Here is a 16,966-nt window from a genome sequence, read left to right as displayed (position 1 = left end):
CATCAGCTGAAGGTCATCTCAACTTTTTACTAGGGTTGTATGTTTTGCAACTCTACCTGTTTAACATTGTACCCATCAAAGTAATTGCGGAGGTATTTGGCCAAGTCAGAATCAATCAAATAGTCATGAAGCTGCCACTAAATAGCTACATTTGCATTGTGTCATGTCAGGGGATGCCTGTAGCAAATCAAGTACCATACAGAAAAGTAAAATACATTCAACATCATGGGTAAATTGGGCATATCAATTACATTAGGGAGGCGTGTGGCGCAGAGGACTAGTGCGTTGGTGTTCGGATCAGGGGGGGCACAGGTTCAAACCCCACGGCAGTTGTGTCGCTGGGCAAGACACTTCACCCCAAATTGCTCCTGTGGGGATTGCCCACAGTATTGAGTATGTAAGTCGCTTTGGATAAAAGCGCCTAACAAGTCATTTAATGTAAATTACTTTGCCTTTATTTAGCTGCCACTTAACCAGTACATCAACTTCATCAAATATTGTGTTCTGCTTAAAGTACTCAATTTACATGCAATAAGACAAAGGTTTTTATGTATTTATTGTATGGCTCAAGGTGAAGTTTGAACTTCAAGTTAGAAGATGTGTAGGGTCATGACTTTGGTGAGCGGTTGCTAGTCTCCCTCCATAGTGACGAAGTAGCAAGACGGGCTGATGTTAATGGTTTGCGGCCTAAACTAATCATAGCATGATGTGTTAATATTCACTCTGGTTTTAGAATGGCTGTTTGCTTAAATTATTGTTTTTCTGATTTAAAAAAACTATTTTTGTTAAACAAAACACTGTATGCATACTCACCAACCGCTGAACCCTTTGGTCCAGCTTATATTAAGCTTATCACGTGTGAAAACACCATCAATGGCTCCCTTGCCTTTTAACCTCTTAGCTTAGCCCATTTATGACCCAGAGCCATTTAGACTCAATTGGATGTTACCAGCACTTCAGCTCTCCATAGCCACACACTGACCTAGCCATCCATCAATGTCGGCCTTTGTTTTTTATTACACACTCTCAGAGGTCCATCGTGTCCAGCAATCTAACTGACTCCATGGCTTATAAATACAATAACAAGGACACACAGGCCATTTTCATGACTCATGGATCCAGTGGTGCAATTAAAACAAGCACATTTGCCTGACAGTGAATGTGGTGACATCTACCTAGACACCCATGGCTGTTCCTTCACTCTCTCAGCCCATTCTCTCCATTGATTTCGTTTTCCACCTCATTGAGTAGACTGTATATTGAACGGCCAAACCTCTTTGGTTAATTGGTGGTCACCTTGTATCTTGTATCCAAATATGTTCAGATTGTGTCTAGAGGCAGTTGGGTGGGATATAGTTTTCACTAAGCATCGCAGCCTAGATTTCACCTATTAAAATATTAAGACTAGAAATTGAAAAATATATTTGTATTTACTTGCACTATATATATTTTTCTGTGTTGCAATGTTGGAGTGAGCCTGTGACCTAAGATTTTCATCGTCATAACTACACTGTAGCTATGTTCATATGACAAATAAAAAAAAACTTGGAACCGTGATGGGAAGACTGTTCGGCTCTTTGAGTGCTCTACATACAATAAGGCTAAATTATAAAAAAATGTAAGCGGAGAAAATTGTGTAAATTATAAAACCTACAATGCACCGCACATTTCTGTTGTACGCTTAAGCAAGTTGTAACTTTTAGCAGCTTCTACTGTCCTTGCCAACACTGGCATTGTCCAGGAAGGTGACGTAGCTCAGGATGTAGTGAAGTCATCTCGTAATCATAAGGTTTCCGGTTTCCAGAGTGTCATAAAGTTTCCTTTAGCAAGGCAAGGCAAGGCAAGTTTATTTATATAGCACTTTTCAACACAAGGCAATTCAAAGTGCTTTACAAAAAATGAAAGAGAGTGCTCGACACTGCACGACACTGAACCCATTACCACTCCCTATTGACACCCTGAGTGGCAGCCCCTGCCATCAGTCTATGGATGTGTTTGATTGTTGGCGGTTTCCAATCTTAAATGTTCTAATGTTCCCTTCATAGAATTAAAGAATATCATATTTCACTTTTTTAGTGTGGTAAGATATAAAGACAACAGACCTTTCACTGTTGTCAGTCTAACATCTGAGATGCTGTATATCTAGTAAGCACTTTGTGTAAAGTTGTGTGTACATACATGTCTGTCTGTGAATGTGTGTGAGGTTTTTGCCTCACCTGTGTCACTTAGGACACCTATTATAGCGGTATCAGGTGAGAGCGTCTGGGAGAGAGAAAGGTGTCCCGTCAGCCATGTGGCAGTGTAAACCATCACGTTAGCCCTGATCCAGAAGGCCAGTCTCTCCAACTTCAGAGACATGGAGAGGGGCCTTATGAATACTGCATGATGGAGCTTTTATTACAGAGCGAGCTGGAGTGTAAATAAGATCCAGGCAATGGGGCACGTTTACTGAGGTCGGATCAGGGGAAGTGGTGGGGGGTGGCTATGTAACCTTGTCCCCATGTCTCCCGCTGTCATAAGCCTGTCACTGTAACTCATAAAGGGCTGCTCGGCCCTGAGGGGGCCAAGGACAGTCTGAGAATAAAGCTTTAACCAAGCAGTAGTCACACCTTATCTCCAGGCCCTAAAACATGCCCATCACACGTATTTGTTAAAACTTTGGAAACTCTTCTATTCTATTTTACACATACATTTAATTCATATAGAAAGAAAACCTGCTTATTGTGCTTGAATTTATATTATGGGAATATTTATTTATATTCCTATGTTAAGCATATTTAAGACGCATTCAATGAATGGCTTTAATGTCTGTTTGCCTAGATCTTACTATGGCCAAAGTCAATTGCAGACAGAAGGGATATTTTACATGAAGGTACATACACAAAAAATGTACGCATACAAACTTGTACACAAGGTGTCCGACGTACTCTTCTCATGTGTCAAAGCAGTAGTTGGATGCATTCTGCCACGAGCTGGGTTTGTCTTTCAGCGCGTCTAGACTTCTCATTGAGAAATACATGTCGTTCAGCACGGAGATGACTTGCTTTAATCTCTTTTCAGGCTGCTTCACACACACAACCTGCCCAGCCAGTACTTAACATGTCTACCCCTGCAATCCTGCCTCAATTAACATTTTCATCTTAATTAAGAGGCAGCACTCATGCTTAACTGATATTGATTGTAGCTTAAAGGAAGATCGAGACATTAAAATGGAAACAAGGCCGTCAGCGATGTGCAAAGAGCTTTTTAACAGAGAAGATGACACCTAAGATCAAAAACACTCATGGGCAAAATAAACTGAAAAATAACTGTGTCTTTTATATTACATTTCCCACTTTCAGCCTTTTGTGTAGACTTTTGGTAATAGCTATTTTCACCATCTCTGCAGTTTATGTTGTTTTCGCCTTAGCAACAATGAGACTGTTATCAAAGATGTGTAAACCACAGCTCACATTCAGCACTGCACAGATACTTCCAAAGCCCAGTGTTTGTTCTAACTCTAAATACTTGACATGGCATGGCTTTAATTAAAGGCCCTGTCCTGTTTTAAGGTGTCTGGCCGAAGAGCAATGTGATACTCTAATCTAAGCCGCATTAATCACACCTTGCACCGTACGCGTTCTCTGTGCTAGACCCACGGACAGCTGAGTAGCCAGGTATCACATTCACTAACCCCTCTCGAAAGCTAACCGGGCCGTGTGACGTACGCGGCCCCCTCCTCATCCCCATCACCTGACAGCTGTTGGACAGTATTCGTCCTTGAGGATTGTGTGTTGAGAGGTCCTGAGATATTGTCACTGTAAACTAACCTTCAAGGGCTGTAACTAAAGCCGCTGTTTGGCATAAGGAGTTTGATAATGAAGTCATTATGAGGCCAGTCTGGGGCCGCTGCTTCTCTTGCAACTCAAAACTCTGTCTGGAACAGCGAGTGATAGGGCTGACTGGATCTGGTTCTGGGTGGTGACCTCTGACCTTTGAGAGAAATTAGAGTGCTATTTAGTCATGTTAATTTGAACTCTAATAAGACTTATCAACTAGCAGATCTATGGAGTTTTTATTGCATCGTCATTTTAGTCTTTTATTACCTATGATGTAAACGTTATCCACAGGTGTACTACATTATTATTACAATACTTAACCATTTGTAAATGATTGAGCACAGCGGGGCAGGGTGAAAGGGATTTTCGTGTATGGGAAGTATAAATGGACCCTACATTAATAAATAAATTATATGATCAGTTATTTACTTGGAATATACAACAATTAACTAAAGACCCTATTTAAATGAACAATGAAAAACAGCCTTCTACAATTTTGTTTTACATCTTCATTTTCGTATCTCTAGAGCGTACCATGTTCTGGGCAAGCGGGTTTTAGCTGTCAAGGTAAGAACTCCTTCAATGTTGATGATCGTAAATGCTCTTTAAAGTGACCTAAGCATAAACACAACTTACATTTGTTGCCACCATGTTTTATAACAGGTCATTCCTCTGGACATCACGGTGGAATTACAGAAGCAGATCATGTCAGAATTAGAAATTCTCTACAAGGTAAGTTTTGACTTGTTATTTTTTTATTTTTTTTATACCCTAAACCGGATCTACATTGTAAATAAACCACGAGTCTTGAAGCAACCTATATCGTCTCTGGTCTTACAATATAAGCCAGGGATTAGGGAACACGGAAACACACGCAAGACACACGTGGACTAGGCATGTGACTTTAATGATCACCTCCTTTGAAACTCTTAGTATGCATATAAGGAGTTCTTTGTGTCTCCCCTAAAATGCAGAGGCCAAATCATTGTGAGGACAATTTTCTCTTATAATGAGCATGAATGCATTGTGTGTTGTGGTGAGCCTGTAATAGCGAACATCCACTGGCCTGTACTCAGTATATTGATGTGTTTGGTCAGCTAGCCCTCTTTTCATGCAATATGTATGCAAATAAATTATATATATTTCCAAGCGTAAACATCTGATGGACTTCAAATGGATGCTGTTGATGATTTTACGCACTGACTAGAATCAGATTTTTTATCTTCAAGATCAAATTGTATATTTTCTACTTTTTAATGTTGTATTATTTCTATTTTGAGATTTTACATTTTAAAATAGTTTATTTCTACTCTTTAAATTGTTTACTTATGTGCAATGCCTTGTTTTTTATGCTGCTGCAACACAAACATTTCCCAATTTGCGATCGATAAAGTTCATCTTATCTTAAAGCGTTAGACGAACATGAGAAACTTTGCACGATTTAGCTCCACTGTAGCCATTTTGCATTCAAACCTGTAATCAAATTATCACTTTTCGCTCATTTACTATCAAAGAAACTCTTTTTTTGCATGCTCTTTAATGACCTTGATGTCTCTTCTCTTGATTGCAGTGTGATTCGCCGTATATCATCACTTTCTTCAGTGCCTTTTTTGTAGAGAACAGGATATCCATATGCACAGAATTTATGGACGGTGAGTTTCTCGGTGGCTCGAGTCAGTAGATCATGTGTTTTATGGTTTTAGCCACAGCTGTGTAGAAGAGACTTTGGGGAGCTGTTCTGTCTCTCGGCTGTGTATCCATTTACACTTCTGCAGATCAACAGAACGTCTTACGCTGTGAGCTGCTTAGCATGCCTGTGTGCTAAAAGCTACGAGGGCGCGATAGATCTCGACTTGAGTGCATTTGTAGGTGCGTTTGTACACGTGTGTATAGACTGGTGTGAGATGAGGGACTGTCTATGTTTTTAGTTGCGTGTGTTTGTCAGTGTGTGTTAATGCAGTGATTCCCCTGTTTCACACATCAACTAGGACATCAGCAAAGTCTGTCTAACCTCTCAGCACTCTTTGCTTCATGACACATCTGATCAGTCACTTCCAGTTAGTCTAGAAATGAAGGTGAAAAGTTGACGGCTTAAAGAAACATCAATAACTTTGTCCTTTTGTTTCTTGTTTTATTCATATGGAAAATAATAATATGTGTAGACTCACTATAGTTTTAGGTACATTTTGAAATATAACAAGTATGTGTCCTCTACATTTAAACAGTCTTACATATTATGCAGCAGACAGCTTTGCAAAGAAGGTCCAATCACTTGGAAACATTGGAAAAGTTATTATTATTTAGTTTTCTTTGTATATTTTATGTGTTTATGTTTTGAACAATACAAGTTGTCATTGAAACATTGTGGGATTGGCAGTTCTGCATTCAGAAGTGCTCATCGTTCTTCCTAATTATGAATATGTTTAAAAAATATTTTGTGTGAATGTTCAGTGTAAGAGAACCATCATGTCTTTGTTTGGGACATACTGCTTCTGAATCAGCACGCCTGTTTTTATGTGCGAAAAAAGGCAATGAGGGTATTTGTTCAACAAATACCCTCATTGCCTTTTTTTGTAACATTTCTCAACAGTTGAGAAATGTTACAAAATGTGTAATGCTGTATCACTGCTTGATTAAATAATTTGTCTTTGGCAGGTGGTTCTCTAGACGTGTACAAAAGAATTCCAGAGCATGTGCTGGGGAGGATCGCAGTAGCAGTAAGTTTGAATGAAATACTTTATCTCCCTTTCAGTAGTTTGAATACTAAGTAAACAGCATTAGACTTAACAGGTATCCCTTAGTCTTTCAAAAACAATTTTTTTTATGTGAGATTGTCCCATGTGTTCCTAGAATCAACATTTTTAAATGCAACCTGTTATTTGTTTATGGGATGCAGAAAGCCTTAGGAAAAAACTCCTTTTATTAAGGAAATAAAACAAAAGAGAACCACAGGTGTGAATTGTTTAATTGGTTTCTATTTGGTGAAGTAATGGACAAAGTCAGTGTTGTATCTCCCTCTCTTTCTGCTCTCATTTAAACTAGCATTTTGACAGAAATGGCCTTTTCCAAACTCATTACCCTTCTCCTGTCGTTTCTGTCTCCCGCCCTTTAACTTTGTCCGTAATCAAACAATGACAGCTATTTAGTCAGTGTTAATTCTAATTCACAGCTTTCCCTCCTTCCCACTGTCACAGTTGTTAATTATCACAAAAGGGAAAGCACCAGAGAGGGTGTGAGTGAAGCTGCACGCTGCAGTATTTGCACTCACACCACCGCCTTTTGAGGCAGCGGGACTTCAGACAGCTTTTTGCTTTCTTAATTTAAGTTGCCATGCTTCAGAGATAGATGTCAGCAGTCGAGAGGCAAGAATCAGCTCCAGCATCACTTGAAGGAAAGCAGGATTACTCTATCAAATACGAAACTATCAAATATAATCATTTAATGGCTGCACAAATGAAAAAGTCTCCTATCTTACCCACTTTACTCTCAGCAGTGTGCGTTTTCCCTTCCATATCTACCCCGAGTCATTTGTACAAGTTCAAACCCTAACTAGGTTCCCTAACAAACTGAATTGTTCTCAATGTGAAGGAGCATTTACCGAAGTCCTTCCTAATTGCTCAGCTCCTAGGAGACAAATCTCCCTTTGAAGAAACACTTTCTTGTTTGCTTGTATCTGCAGTCTTATTATTTCAGTGACTACCCAATTCTTTGAGCAGAATGGAGGACCGTAACAAAGATTGAGCTGTAAATTGCGAGTTCGGACTTTTCTTTTTACCCCACAGTCCAATACACAGTCTAAACAAGTTCAGCCCAGACACCTACCTAACTGTAGTGCATTTTAGGATCCTTTACCCTGGTATTAACACTTAAGGATAGTCAAATTCTTCTACATCAGCCAGATCCCCCACTCATCTAGGCTAAGTGAGTAGGAGTAGTAAGTAGGGAGATCTCGGCAGGGAGAATTATGCGATTACCGATATCAACTACAATAAATAGATATAAAAGCCTACTAAGCTCTGCCTTACCGTGATGTAAACAGGATCATTGCCATTTTGATGCCAAAGTTCATCTGTTTTTCCTCTCATCTGTGCCTTCAGGTAGTCAAAGGGCTGACGTATCTGTGGAGCCTGAAGATACTTCACAGAGGTGAGTAAGGTAGTGTGCGGGAGCTGTGTTATTAACAAAAGAGTTGATAGCGACTGGCTGTACAGTGCTGATGCTGCAGTTCTATCAAGCAGTTTGTCTCCGCAGATGTCAAGCCTTCCAATATGCTGGTGAACACCCGAGGACAAGTCAAGCTCTGTGACTTTGGTGTCAGCACACAGGTACACTGGTTTGTTTATGTGAGCATGAAAGAGAGCAAGAGCGAGAGAATGGAAGAAGAAACACGTGTGTGTGGTTAACATTTCAATCACTGGCTTCATTTTCAACTCAAAACATCGAGGCGATCCCAAGGGTCTTCCTCTCACATTAACATCCCCCCCACCACCATTGTTCTGCAGCCTCCAAAAAAATCACTTGTTATAATTATGACCCGCACACACACACACACACAACGGCAAAGCCCCATTGATATGTATTCAGGAGATGTGGGGAAAGCGTGGGTAGCAGACAATAGCCTTGTCATTGTGTGTGGGCGTGTGTGTGTTTGAAATGAAATCATAAGGGACAGACCTTCAACGTTCCCCAAAACAACCCTGAGGACTGTGTCCCTCTTTTAAACAAACACACACACACAATCATTTCCTTTCATCAATTTTTAACCTCCACTTCCTTTAAAGATACAAGGTGAATTGTACACCCTGCACGGATAGCTGGACTCTGTAACATTGACTTGCCCTCAATCTTTTTTAACTCTGTTTCTGTTTACGTTTCCTTCACACATACACACTCTCCCTCCCCCTATACAGTCTATGCTCCCCCCTCTCACATCGTAGGCCATGAGGGAACAGACACTCATTATCACAGTACTGTCATTGATGGCATGGGGCATTGTACACGCACACACACTCACCAATGTCTCCTTGTCGTACTCCTGTTCCCCTTTGCAAGGGTTGAGAGCATCCCAAAATATCAACCTGACATATCGATACATTTAGATGCAATTTAGGTCCAACTCCTATCTCTATTTTTCTATATATACTGTAGGACACCAGAGAATGACTCTATAACAATGCTTAATAAAGTCAATGGAATAGTCATATTTTATTTTGGACTGCAGCATTATTATCTGCTTATCCACTGTTTCATCTTTTGTTTTGCAGTTGGTGAATTCTATTGCCAAAACGTATGTTGGAACAAATGCATACATGGCAGTAAGTGATCCTCTCAGTTCCTTCTCTGTCTCAAGTTATTTAAAAGTTGTATAAGTAGATGAGGTAATTGTCATTCACAAAGTTTGTCCTCATGGTTTTTGTTGTTTGTTCTGTGCTCCACAGCCAGAGAGGATATCAGGAGAGCAGTATGGTATCCACGCAGATGTCTGGAGTGTGGGAATCTCTTTCATGGAGGTGGGACAAAGTATATATTAATTCACACTATAGCAGCTGGAATTTGTACATTAAAAAAGGTGTAGGATATTGATGGAGGTGACACTAAATTATAGCAAAAGTGGTCTGTTTTTTTCTAATAACAGTCCAAATTGAGTTTGAAGATACATGTACAGTATGTGTAGCTTGACGACACCCTGTGCTTTAAAATTACATTTTAGTTTTAGTGGGACATTCCCTGGTTTCTTTTCCCCCGGCTGACATTATTGATTCACCCTCCGTCCCTGTCCAATAATCACTAATATATTTACATTTATAACAATAATAGATGTGTTCAGAGGAAAGCAGCCATGTCACAAGTATTGACACGATCTCTCTGTGATAAAGATGTATAGCAGAGGACCCCCACCCCCCCTTGCCCGGTTCTCTTTATTTCTCGCTGTGGGTGTGTGCATTAAGCCAAATGAAATGGCTCTAAGTCCCATTACATTTGGATTGATCTTCAGCCTGCTAGTTGGTCTATTTATGTTCAAGGAAAAACTGTGAGCGTTTTGACTTTTTAATAACATAATGTTGCCAATAAGCTGCCCTTGACCAAGATGAAAAATGCTCACCCCGTGTGATTTGCCAAATGTCAGAGAGAGCTGTCACCCCACCCCCAGCCAGAATAACACACACACACACACACACACACACACACACACACACACACACACACACACACACACACACACACACACACGCACACGCACACGCACACACATATTCCATACAACCGTCCCACAATCCTGTCCTGCCTCTCTTCATCCTACCATTTTATTCCCCGCAGGTGGTAATCGTGGGGGGTTATTAACTAATAGCTGGTGTTGTTTGATGAGGAAGTGTAATCAGCAGGTGGGCACTAAGCTTACCCCAAAGACAGAAAGTCCCACATTCGGTAGGCTTCAGCGGCTTTAGCAGCATTTTCCTTCTGTATCTTCAATGTAATGTCATTAAGACACTGACAATGGAAAGGCCTGAATACATTTAATGCAATTTTCTCTTACTAAAAACATGGATATGTTCATCAATCATAAATGCCTTTCTAGTTCATTGGGGTTCCAATCCAGCAGCCATACAAGACATTCTACCTTTTTGAAGCATCATTTGTGAGATAACATTTGACGCAGGGTCCCTGTGCTAGTGGTGTACACACTTACACTCTGCATGCATCACGTTCTATCCTTCACACGGACCAAAGTTCCCTTATATTATTATTTACATTATCCCTATTAGCATTGGATTTAAATCTGAAATATTGCCAAAAAGGCGCTTTTTCTTTTTGCTCCTTGGCCATTGTCTTATTGGTCATGTCTCAGTGAAAAGCAAAAACCTGTTTTACATGTATTTACAGATATTGCCACAGTACTGACGAAACCTTTTCCTAAAGAAAATTATTTTTTCTTTCTTCTTTACACAGTTGGCGCTAGGCATGTTCCCCTATCCACAGGTGAGTTCATTTCAGTCTCTAATTATTGAATTATCTTTAGGCTAATTGTTTTTATGGCATGTCCATGTATTTGGCTGTGATGAAAGATGACACTATCAGAAATCCTGATGTTTGCTATAAATAATTATCACTACTGTAAATAATTACCACTACTGTTTCTTAATCCTTTTTTTGTTGCTGTTTTGTTCATCGTCTTTTCATTTATATGAAACCTTTTATGCTGCCCTCTTTGCCAAGACTGTCTTGTAAAGCAGAAGTTGAATCAAATTGAGAGTCATCCTGGAAAAATATAGCTGAAACAAATTAAATAGTGAGGTACTCATCATGCAGTTTTTGACCTAAAAAATATTTTGACATCTATATTACTTTATAAATGAGTTGCTCAGTAATGATATACAACTTTAAATGTTAACATCTACTGATTTGTTGGGTTTCTTTCCTCATTTTATCTTAAAATCCAGCTCAAATGTAATTGCCGCCCTCTGAAGTAACTTCCCAATCCCATCAAGTCTTAATTAGCCCTTTTTAAGATGGGTTTATCTCACTAATCCCTATCGCAGCAATCTAAATCTGGTTACCTCAGGTTACCTCCTGGCAGCCTGCCTTTCACGAGACGGGGAGAGATATATAATGAACACTTTGTTCTTAAAGCATGATGACATAGACATATTTTTCAACACTACAACTTTACACTTTTTGTTTGACTAACATGGAAAGTAAGTCCTGACCATGTTCTGCATATTAGCATTGGTCATCATTTGTGTGTCATTTCCCTGCAGGCTTAAAGTAAGCACCACTCGGACTGCTCCGTCAGTCAAATGAAACTTTGTTGCGGTTAATTAAAGCAACCGAGTGTGATGCTCTATCAGCCCGGGGATTGCCTAATTGACGACTTCCTTTCACTTTGCCAACTATCCTTTCTGGGTGAGAGGAGACCACTTTACTTAACGTTGGAGCTGAATGATACGAGATTTCAATGATCAGCCTTCATGTGAACTCAAATGTCAAAGTCTTTTGGATTTCAATGTTAGTAACCCCAGCTTAAAGATGTTATCCTATTAATGTTCTCTCTTATGTGCTGAGAGAAACCCAAGTATGTTTTCATTGAATTACTTCAGTACCTAGTTGCGTACTTCCACAGTGAACAGCAAGTCGTGATGTAGCTATTCGCTTGTTTCCTGTGTTGATCATTAGTTCTTGAGCCATTATGAAAACATATGCACTCCTTTCTGTAAGGGAGCATAGGTGTGTTTTTAGAACACTTGAATTGTATAGTGATGTAAATGTCACACAATGATCAATCTGTGTGTGACAGCCTAGGGCATGTCGGGTTTTAGAGGGCTGTTGCTTTCATTATCATGTTAATTGATGGTGTATTTTTTTAAATAAAGGGTAGTTTATTCTACCCTCATTGATAGAAATAAGACAAAATATTAGAAAACACCTCTCAGTTTGTAGTTGAAGCTCTCCACTGTCATGCAGCTTTCCTCATCGTAGTGTTAATTTCCCCCTAACTCCATATGGTACTGCAGACCGTTCACCTGCAGGCTGTGGCAGAGCGGTGTGGCGAGAGCGCTCGGATCCAGCTCGTCAGGCGCAGCCAGCCAAAGTCCTCGGGCCTAAACTGTCATTTTTGCAGACGCTGGCACAGCTGTAGCCCCTGCTACACTTCACGGAGAACATTTTAGTACATACTGAGGGAGGAGTTGGAGAAGATGAGAGAGAATCTGTGGCATCTTGGTGGAAGATACCGGATGAGTTATTAAAGTTGGGTTTTGGTTGTCCATGATTTACCTTTTTGAAAAGCAAATGTTAGCATTGTTTGGGGTCTTAGCTTTAGCCTTTACATTCTGAGTATGAGTTTGTGATGCTTTCATTTGATGCATTATCCCTCATCTCTTTGTGCAGCACGCACAGTGGAATCATCACCTCATGTTTGTCATGATTAGAGATGGTCTCTTTAATTCCACTTCACCACATGTCGGGATTCATTTGCGTCCTTTGTCAGGAGTTAATGGAGTTTTTGCGCGGCTCGCTCTGAAAGTCTTTGAAGACACCAGATCCTATGTGATGTGTATACAGCCGCCAGCGCTATTGCTTCTGATTGATTTGTTTGCTTTATGGTTGTTTTTGTTTCTCTCCATTTTGTCATATTTTTCTCAAATTTGAATTAATTTTTGGATGAACTACCGTGTCAGTTATTTTTGTGTATGTTTCAGAAGCTTCCATTACACATCACTGCATCCATCAAACGGCAGAGACGCTTTCCCTTTGCTACTCTATTTTTCCCTCTCAAATGAAATGGAAAGAATAGTTTTGTAGTTCTGTATGCGTGTGGTTAACAATGTTTGCTGTAATTTTTCAGCATCCTATACCCGCTCCACAGCTCCAAACTTGTTTGTTTTTGCTTGGTCACATGTCCTCCTTTAAGTGATCAGTTGAAAAAAAAATCGGGGTATTAGACCCCTTTTTAGGCTTTAAATGATGTGTACAGCTACATTCTGACTATTTCTTATCATGCTATTTGTTGTCACCCAAACATTTTTGAGCTATGCAAAATGTCTGTATAACTGGCACTAATCAAACAGGTTACGCCATCTAAGTTTACCTCAACAAATCAAAGTTGAGCAGTTTTGGAGCGTAGACTTTAGAATAAAGGGGTTGCCCATGCCCAAAACATGCATGTCAACCTTTGTAGAAATTGCTTTCTGCTTTTTTTTATCACAAAGTGAGACTTTTTCTTCTGGAGTTTTCTGATTCCTTACCTTTGAAGAAATATCTCTGAACACCCTTGAGGGGGGAAATGGCCATCTGATCTTTTAGAACTATTTATTGTGTTGCTGTTAAAAGTAACAGAAATGATTTGACATCCAAAAATGGTGACTTCCTATTTTCACACTGAGCCCACTGTGATATTTTCAAACAACCCAAAAAGTGTGATGTGGCTCACAAATTGTCACAAAGCCAAACAAGGAGCTGTTGTTCTTCACAACTACAGTCGTCATTTAGCATTACACACGCGGACACACTCTCACACACACTCGGTTGCTCTCGTACACAATCCTATTGGATGTGGGTCCATTCCCAACTTCTTCAGCAAACACAAATTCGTTTCTTGTCAAACATCATTTGTGTCCTTCTTATAGGAAGAAAATGTTATGATATGCATAATTATAGTCTTTTTAAGTTTAACTATGAAACACTATTACCCTCAGGATGAACATGCAGATAATGATATGTCTACCAGATAGTCAGCCATTAGTGATGAGAGACTGTTAAAAGGATACAAAAGGAAATCATTTTGAAATATCTCTTTTTGATGCTCGGTCAATCTACCTAGTACAAGAAGAATAAGTGCTCAATTATGCTTGAATAAGTTAGTCTCCCACTATCCAATTTCAACCCATGGAGCAGCACGCTATTTTGTCCTAGTAATTATTTCTGAACAAATTAGTTTTCCATAGTTGCTTTTAATGTGTCTGAATCAGGCAAAACTGGATATAGAGGCAGTTTAGGAGCCTCTTGGTATTTGCAGAGTGTGAAAACCTGTATTTAATAGAGTGAATCAATAAGTGCTCTAATGCACTGTCAAAAAACCTAGAGAAAATAGCAATTTATTTACCAAACATTCTTAGACATTTAGCTGAGACTATAGGTTTCAGGTCCTATAGCACTCAGTCTATATGAGTACGTTGTACATTTGGGCTTTTGGAAATCCTGGTGAATTCAGCCCTGGAGGTTTAAAGAAGGAAAACGAAATGCTTTATGCACTCCCACTGTAGTATCACTTACATTTACATTAGATTACACAAAACACTCATTGCTAGATCTTTCATATTAAGACTTCCTTCTCTAGCTCTTATTTTCAAGGACTATATGTTTTGAACGGGAACATAAGAAGCGCATTTAGTAATTCGTTTTTTTGATTTGTCGACTCAACACTAGATATTTGGTGTTATTTTGTTTGCAAAGATCTGCAAACAAATCACATTTTTGCGTATTGCATAGTCTAAAAAAACAATAGCTTCAACCCCACTGTCATCATGTAACATCAAGTGTTGTACCTGTGAAACTGACACAATGAGCATGCTCCTTACAAAGCCTGCTCATACTGTTTGTAACAGTTATCCCGGCACATCTTGATAACCTGGAGGGTATGAACAAAGTACTTCTCTAAAAATGAGCATTAGTGGATCTTTTACCCCCATTCTCCACAAATGAGAACAAGGCCATTAACATTTGTGTGTTTTCATTATGTAAATGGTTGTAACGCATACTCACAAATTGCCAACAGGAAAGAAATAATTTTCTCCTAGTGATCATAATGTGTCCAAGTGTATCGTCTTGATTATGACACGCTAATTACATATTGCCTCGTCCCCTCTTTTCTGTCTTGCCCTACAGATTCAGAAAAACCAAGGATCTCTAATGGTAAGTTTTATTGCATTAGAGTAGGAAGGAAGAAAATAGGTCTCCCACACTATAGTCTGTTACTCTTGGTTGGCTCTCTCATTTGAATAAACACTCAAATTGCATTTTTACAATGAAATATTAGATCATGCTTAAACTGCTGGTAATACATTAGGTGCCATTATGGAATAATAATAAAAAACATGCCGGAGCTGAAGGATTGCTTTGGCTAAGCTCGCTGCATTTGATTAATCTAAGTAGATAGTTTTTTTTATCACACTATTGATTTTCCCTATTGCTGTGAAATTCCATGTTTTCATCTCCCTGTGTCTCTCCTCTTGCAGCCTCTCCAGTTACTGCAATGCATCGTTGATGAGGTGAGTCGTCGTCTTATGTGCTTTTGCATCTAAAGTCAGTCCTAATGGCCCGGAAAGCTTATATTTTGTTTCCTAATGAAGCAAACCACTCAGGCGGCTTTGCTCCCCATTCACTCAACCCTTCACCCTATGCAACTGCCTCAGGCAGTACACATATGCACACGCACTTTACTGTTGAGGCTGGACCTGTCACGACTGACACACTCAGCGGCACAGCTCTCCATTCTATGTACTATAGAAACAACAACAAAGCAATTGTTTAACCAGGAATATTCTTTTGACGGCCCTGTGTGTTTGTTTCTATAATAAAAGGCATAACAAAACTCTTAAATAAAGGCAATTATAATGACATAAACAGACATATGTATGAAAGATACAATAAAAAGGGAAAAAAATGTTGATGACATTTTGGCTTTAGAGGAAGTCTGCCATATTTATGCCCATTTCTATATAATATGTTTACCTGCTGTAGGTAATGTCTGATACTGAAATGCTCAAATGTTTCCCCTCTTTTCCTAATACACACATTTTTATATTTCCTTATTAATTGACATGCTATTTCCATGAGTCTGTGTGTATGGATATGTAGGCTCACACCACTAATGTGTTTTTAAAGCAGCAATCACAAGCTTTCCACACTCTTTTCTTGAGTTATTTGCTGTCGTCCAGTAATAGCAAAAATGCCACAACACCTCTCTTGCCTAAACTAGCCCCCCAAAACCCCTTCTCCAGCCGTATTACACATTAAACATACAATGTCACTTGCCCTTAACTGCCTATAGATTTGGCCGTAATTAATAATTAAATGCTTTTGGTTGTAATGGATTGACCTAGGCTGAACTGTTCATTAGTCTGCGAGACAGAGGCATCACTCAAAACAATTTTTCCTGTGCCTTACCCTGTTTCTCCCCTTGAGGCCAGAGAACGTTTTGTGTTGTCCCCTAGTGAGCTAGCACTGCCTTACTGTCCTAACTAATGCAGTGCTTTGGACGAAGAGACAAGAGGATAAGCACTATTTTGACCCAGTTGCTCAGAGAATGTATAGGACTCTAATATCTCATCTCGGCCTTTGACACAGTTGATTGTTTTTTTCTATTAGATTGATAATTTAAATCCTCACTAAAGACACGCTTCTTCTCCCTGGCCTTCTAGTCAGAGCGGAGCACGACTCCTGACTATTCCCTGTGTTTTTATATATCTGTTGTAATTTATTGTGATTGTAGTAATGTTTTTTTATTACATGTACAGCACTTTGGCTTGACCAAAAATCACTTTTAAATGTGCTTTATAAAGTAGAACTGCCAGATTTTTCAAATCTTATGAATCCAATAACGTATTCGTGAAGATTTAGGAGTTTCTCCTTTATGTGGCCCATTTGACCTG

At 39.4% G+C, this 16,966-nt stretch overlaps 1 protein-coding gene across 1 annotated transcript in view; it reads left to right on the top strand.

Moving 5' to 3' along the window:
• Nucleotides 1-16,966, top strand: part of map2k5 (mitogen-activated protein kinase kinase 5) — a 48,658-nt gene that overhangs the window by 14,973 nt on the left and 16,719 nt on the right. The window contains 11 exon segments of the mRNA XM_034221186.1: nucleotides 4,346-4,385; nucleotides 4,482-4,550; nucleotides 5,389-5,470; nucleotides 6,474-6,535; nucleotides 7,916-7,964; nucleotides 8,070-8,143; nucleotides 9,083-9,133; nucleotides 9,257-9,328; nucleotides 10,767-10,796; nucleotides 15,201-15,227; nucleotides 15,551-15,583. Coding sequence (XP_034077077.1) covers nucleotides 4,346-4,385; nucleotides 4,482-4,550; nucleotides 5,389-5,470; nucleotides 6,474-6,535; nucleotides 7,916-7,964; nucleotides 8,070-8,143; nucleotides 9,083-9,133; nucleotides 9,257-9,328; nucleotides 10,767-10,796; nucleotides 15,201-15,227; nucleotides 15,551-15,583 — 589 coding nt within the window.

Source organism: Gymnodraco acuticeps, unplaced genomic scaffold, assembly GCF_902827175.1.
Source record: "Gymnodraco acuticeps unplaced genomic scaffold, fGymAcu1.1, whole genome shotgun sequence".
NCBI classification, from domain to species: Eukaryota; Metazoa; Chordata; class Actinopteri; order Perciformes; family Bathydraconidae; genus Gymnodraco; species Gymnodraco acuticeps.
This window is presented reverse-complemented; position numbering and strand designations above follow the sequence as displayed.